This window comes from Varroa jacobsoni, unplaced genomic scaffold (genome assembly GCF_002532875.2).
Source record: "Varroa jacobsoni isolate VJ856 unplaced genomic scaffold, vjacob_1.0 scaffold_562, whole genome shotgun sequence".
Taxonomy (NCBI): Eukaryota; Metazoa; Arthropoda; class Arachnida; order Mesostigmata; family Varroidae; genus Varroa; species Varroa jacobsoni.
In genome coordinates, this window is record NW_019213464.1 from 309,306 (window position 1) to 315,893 (window position 6,588).

The 6,588-nt window shown below is 43.1% G+C and overlaps 1 protein-coding gene across 1 annotated transcript; it reads right to left on the reverse strand.

Moving 5' to 3' along the window:
- Positions 1-1,175: 1,175 nt before the first annotated feature.
- On the reverse strand, positions 1,176-4,485 carry LOC111261486 (uncharacterized). The gene is made up of 2 exons (XM_022835026.2): positions 3,763-4,485; positions 1,176-3,368 (listed from the first exon to the last, which is right to left on the reverse strand). The coding sequence occupies exons 1-2, from the start codon at positions 4,396-4,398 to the stop codon at positions 2,568-2,570; spliced, it is 1,437 nt and encodes a 478-aa protein (XP_022690761.1). The 5' UTR covers positions 4,399-4,485; the 3' UTR covers positions 1,176-2,567.
- Between the last annotated feature and the right edge of the window lie 2,103 nt (positions 4,486-6,588).

The window sequence follows — 6,588 nt, forward strand, 5'->3', positions numbered from 1 at the left end:
GCTTGTTTGTTCGGTCGGTTTCTACAGGAGACACTGTCTCACGCATCAAAACGCTGTGAACAGGTCCAAACAAATAACGAGGACCTGTATGCGTTTACTCAGAAGGAACTTTTTGTGTAAGAGCAGGTTGGATTATTGTCTTAATTCAAAACAATTCTAAAGACACAAAGGATTGCGTTTACGTAACCTTGCGGTTACGTGACCTCGTGAATCGCTTTACTGTAGCGTTACCACTTTGACAACCAGCGTACGCAGTAGGTCAAGCTTTGGTATTCGCTGTAGTGAGCAGAGTCATTTCAAAGCTAAGGACCTCCGCGCTAACAGCTTCGGCGTGCCACTGAACAAAAGATTCGTGTTGGGTGCGGGGCTTCTAATGATGCTTACCATAGAGTTGAGAGGCCCTGAGATGGCCGGTGTCAAAAATATGCAACGGGTGGACCCTTGTTTGAACGAGATCATCGTTTGACCTGATCGGAAAGCAGATGTTACAGATATTACGTATCCGCGAGCAAGCTTTTGTATCAAACCAAAGATAACAGCGATTCACGCGAGCGTAGGGCAGGGATTATAACCAAGTCTTGCAACTTCTGAAAGATGGATGGGCATGCAGGTGTACAATAGCGAATACTAAAGCGCCTCCACATCGGTCCTGACATATATGCTCTAGGTAGGAAGGTAATGACTAGCTGTAAAGTTCAAAGCCTAGGGGCCAAACGGGTCTATTCGAAGGCCTGCCTCTATTTGAGGGACCTTCCAATTAAAAAACCGATCGGTTGCAGAGAATACCGAGGTTTGTCCGCTCACGTCCTAATGGGGATAATCTAAATAGAGAAAAATGATTTGATCTGAGCAAACGGGCTCTGTTATATTCCAGGGCGACATAAAAGTGGTGCCGATAGTTGGACAAGAGTACAGCGGTCTTTACAGCGAACGTTGGCCAGTCGTGTACTTGGAGGTTTGGCATTTTTAAAGAACTACTAGCCGAGAGCGGACCGTCCTAGACATTATAGTGAGACACGCACATGAGTTGCTCGGTACACGGCATGTACCGATAATAATATATATCAGGTCCTAAATATATTCGTGTTTATTGTTATAGAAGGACGGGATATAAATCGAACTTTTTCCGGTAGTGCAACTTCATTGCAATATCTCGTTCAACATGAAACATGGTACGGTGTACTTTGACATTTTAAATTTTTTCACAGGCTTAATTTTTATTGTTAATTAAAGTACGGCTTACTACTAACCTTGTGCCATTTCGGTATCAGTTTTTTCAACCTGCTACAAGAGAAATCTGGGGTATGAAGGTGTTCATGTCCAGGTCTAACGAATTTTCTAATAAAAAGTTGTCAAGAATAACTGTAACTTCTGCACTTTTTGCTACCGTCATTTTCGTGACATTGTCATATAGTAGGAGTTTCGGCTGTTCAATGCGGATTCATCCATATTCTGAAATTGTTAATAGTGCCTTTTAGCCGTAATTGGTTCACCAAAACTAATGCAATTGTAATGTATCACGGCTGCATTTAGCTGCGAAACATACGCTGTAAGCCTCTGCATTTACCGTAGGGTGATGCCCGGCCGATTCAAATGCATCCGCTTACTGCTGTGACCTTCTGCGATTATCGTACAGAATCCACTCTTCATCACAGGTCACAATTCAAAGAGAGCAAAGGCAAGAAGACAATTTATGTTTCTGCTTTTCATTAGCTTTTAAATCATACGGCACCTACTTTTTTTCGGATTACCAGATTCCTGGACAAGTATGGTATTTTTACATACGCCAAACCTGATCCCTTATACCCGTAGCTAGAACAATTTGGCCTACACCACAGTTTTTAACGCTTCTTTATCCATCTGCGCAGGGGTTTTCCATAAGACTGATTTTCAACTTCGAAATTCTCTCCCCTGAATTCCTTTGAAGTGACAGGTCACGATGTCTTTGCTGGCAAACCCTTTATTGAGTAAAAGGTTTGTACGACTAGCCACCTCCGTTGCTGTAGTTCCCATATGGAATTTAAACTCTTAAATTTGTCAAATTGTCTCATTTTCAATAGCTTATCTACTAAAAACCTGAGGGGCATTCATTCGAGTTGGCAGTGTTAAATTTTAAAAAGCACAAATATCATTATAAAAACAATGTCGTCTCGTTATAAAATAGCGGCATCTAAGAATATGAAATTAAAGTAAGTCACGTCTTGCACCGAACATCTTATATATATATATATATATATATATATATATATATGTGGATTCGTTAACAAAGGTCAGCAAGAGAGGGCAAGCCATGAGTGTCCATTATATTAGATTATGAAGAAAGTTGCCATTTTTTTTTCGCTTTCGTTTCTCGTTTCCATTTTCCAAACGATAGAATATACCATTAGGAGGCCATTATCACACATAGAATTAGACCAGTGATAACACCGAGAGTTACCGTTGCCTTTCTCAAGTTTAATTATATTTCTGCTAAACGGAATCAATCCGCGTAATAAATCGGTGAACGGTTATATCCATGTGTTCACCGTTTATTTTCATTCGACCCCTGGTTAATGTCAGCTTGGGATTTACAGGTTTCTACCAGCGCGACGGAAATCGTCCGAGGTGGTCTTGTACGTATTTGCGTAGTTGTTTCCCGATTCATACGAAACTATCTTCGAGGGAGATGATGCGACGGAAGCATTATAGGGAGCCGTCTTCTGCATGGTGGGATACGAAGTCCCTTTTTCTGCGGTTGAAGCGCCGTAAGAAGTCGTCTGCTCTCCGCCTGCAGCTCCGTACGAAGTCGTCTGTTCTAAAGCCGGAACGCTATATGAGAGGATGTTCTGAACCGTTGGAGCCCGGTATGAAATGGTCTTCTCTACGGCAGGAGCATTATACGAGACGGTCTTCTGAACAGCAGGTGCTGTAGCGACTGCTGTTGAAGCTTCTGGGGAAGCGTAGAAGAAAGCGTTTTGGACGGCGGAAGTACTATAAGGGATAGTGTTCTGAACGGCGGAAACGGGCGCAGTGTAAGAAAGCCATGGAGCAGCATGCAAAGTCGTTTTGTGGACGGCTGGCGTTGCAACTACCATGCTTCCTGGAGTAGCATAAGACATGGTCTTCTGGACGGCAGGGGCAGCGGGCGCCACGACGGTGGTCGGAACAGCAGTTGGGGCAGCGTACGAAATAGACCCGGGGCCAATGGGAGCACTGTAAGCGGCCCCAGTGTACTTTACATGAGGACGATTTGGTGTGTCGGAGAGAGTAATTTCGGCGGCAGTGTCCTGGCCTTCACTGTAGAACTCGACGCGAGCGGGTGAAGCAGCTCCTCGGGTAATGTGAATCACGCGATCAGCAGGGTTGGCTGGCTTCTCGATGTTATATATCTAACAGACGAGAGCGAATTAGATCATTTGAAAAACATTAGTTTCGAAATTCTGAGTGCTTCTTACTATGTTTGATCTAAGGTGTCGTGAATGTTTGCTGCACCTTGAAACGTCGTAAGATCTGTTTTGGCTGTTTAGATCCGAATAGGAGGCTGTTGTTTGTTGTTAGATAATTTGAATGGCCTGGTACTGTGTTCTCCCCAAAAACAAACTACTATAACGCTATGAGAATGAGACCATGGGTTATTGGAATTGAAGAGCTTCATACATCTGATCTACTGACGTATGGCATATAACAAAGCAACCATTTCAGCATAATCCTCCGAGCACAGCATCTTTAGGCACGAATACGTCATAATTAACCATATTTGAACTATAAATTAAACAAACATACCTGAAGACCGCCCTTCTTAGCTACAACATGCTCTACCCTAGGTGGGGGCGCAGGCCGGTTGATGACACGAACCGTGGCCTGTTCCTCAGAAGGAACATTGAATTTCACAACCTCAGGTTGAAGTTGAGCGCCCTCCTGAATTCGGATGAGCTGCTCGGGACGCTGATATTCCTCAACACGAACATCACGTTGGCGATTACCAAGGACAACTTGGTGGAAGGAAAGCTTCGCAGGTGTCTGCGGCACAACCCTCTGTACAGGGGTCAGGCCATATGAGAAGGTCTTGTGAACGGCAGCGGCTGGTGCAGCAACGCTAGCGGCTGCTGTAGGTACCGCGGATACAACAGTTGTAGATACCGGTGCTGACGATGCGTATGAGATGGTCTTTGAGATCGAGGCAGGCGCGGCATAGATAGTCGAGAGGGTCTTCTGGACAGTTGGGGCAGAGACTACGGTACTGGTGGGCGCTCCATACGAGATTGTCTTCGAGAAGCCGGTCACCGCAGGCACAGCTGCCGTGTACGTTTGGCCAACGACAGCGGTTTGAACTGGCAGATCAGTGTACGTAGGCACTAGTCCGGCCGAAGTCACGGCAACCGTTCCGAAAAACGCCGCGAAAAGTCGGAAAAACAGCATAGTTGAGACTGCCTGTTACAAGTAGCACCACAAGTACTACAATAATCCGACGGCAACGCGATGGCCGGGCTCTCACTGTGCCACTCAAAGGCATGCAGCTTTTATAACTCGCGGGTGAAAGGGTACCGCAGTGGAAATCCCCCCGACACTTTCTTCTTTGGAAGGTACCGAGGAGTCCGTAAACAGAACTCAAACAGTAAAGTGGAGTGGCCTTCACCCGAAGCGCGATCGCATATCGTGCATCGAACTTCAAAATAGAAAAGGCTTCTTAAATTGTCAACGGTCTCTGTCAGTTCGTGTTATGATACTGTGGAGTGTGATCCGTTTGTGAACCGAAAAACCTGTTCAATCCAATAATATCAGGTATTACATTTCCATTATTTATTTCAAATGGAATTTCTCAATTGAATTCATCAGCTTTAATATGTGTATATATATATATATATATATATATATATATATACACTAAAAAGTTTACGATATTACGGCTGTCCCATTATAGCGTCTTTACATATATTAGTGCTTGGCACATGCCGACCAGTCACAACATTAACTTACGGCTATTATATTAATTACTTAAACGTATTTAGCCACTGCAAACTGGTAAGTACCTGTCGCGTTATGAACCTCCCATAAAAAGGAGTCACTTATAATCGGCAACGTGTATATTTAAGTTGTACATTTTCTGTCTGTTTCCTCTTGAATGCTTTGTTTTGTTCTCCCTGCGCGGAGAACGTTTAGTCACGTCTGCGTAAATGGTTTTATTGAGCCAGAGATCAAATAAATCGCTAATGATGGTCTGTGATTAGCGACCGTTTACTCCGCATACTTGGGTTTTTAATTCTAACAGAAGCAGAAAGATTCAATTGCATCGGACTGCGCCGTCACGCGTTAACGACGACTAATATCTATCAATATATGTATGGTATACAAAGAAAGAGAATCGAGTAATAATGGTGATAAGCTGCTGTTCTGCAGGAGAAATTGTCCCGCGTATTCGGATCACGTCAGAGTGCCGACTGCAAACTGAATCGGGTTCACCGTTCGTTTTGGTCCTTCTCTTCGTTTTGAGCCGCTGTTCGTCGCGCTCTTTTCCTAACCGACAGCAGAATAGTCGCGCTGAGATAGAATGAGCTGAGTTGTCCAAGTCGCCCCGGGGGCAAGCAGGTCGAAACGCCAAACAGCGCTTAGATGGAATAGAAACAGAAACAAAACAGAAAAGATTATCATATTTTCTATTGAGAATCGTTGCGAACATGCATCAGCGTGTCAGAAAAATTATGCTGAAGAAATATGCCCGCTCTCGAAGATGCAGATTGTGGCTGATCGTCCTGGTTTCTCCAGCAGCATCTGGCTCTGTTGTGCCCATTTTTGTAGTGACAAATAGGTGCTATATATTCAAGCGCCAACAGAAAACAATAGAAAATCTTCTACGATCGAAAAAGTATAGAAAACGTTTTCAACGCATAGGCACGTCTGACTGTAGGAAAAGTGTTCATCCGTAGGTTGTGTGAACGCCATTGTGCTGTTCCAATACTACGAACCGGCTTCAACTTCCTCTCAGACAATATGGGGAACACCACTGCTGGGTTATATGCTAACAAAAGAGCCTAACGTTCATTGATTTTTCACGAAATTGATATTTATATGAATTTTCGTGGCTATCACCGTGAATGAAGTAAAATCGAATATATATATTTTGTATATATATCATTGTTTTAATTGATCCCATTAAATCAGTAATCATTGAGTAATTATATTATTAATAAAAACGTTAATTGGGACATCATGAATGTTACTCACGTACCGATTAAGTCAAAACAAATATTTGACGGCGCACAGACGAGAAATAAGAAAAAAAAAAACCTAGAAAATTAATCGATACCGCTTTTTTAGTATCTTATTTAATGCTCTCTTTTTAATCACTTTATTACTTAATAACATTTTAGCACTAATAGACTAAAGCCAGCTGTTTTTGTAAACTTGTGTTTTCAATAACGAGGGACATTGAGGGTGGTGCTCTGAGCTCCATCTTGTACACAGCTAGAGCGAGAACGGGTGATTCGAATTCACTCTTATTACTAGTCAGTGTTTCACTAAGTAGCATCGTTCGAAACATTTAGTTTCAAGTCAAAATACTAGTAGATATCTGGTAGGTATCCCATCTTTTCAGGGACAGCCTTCTGGAGC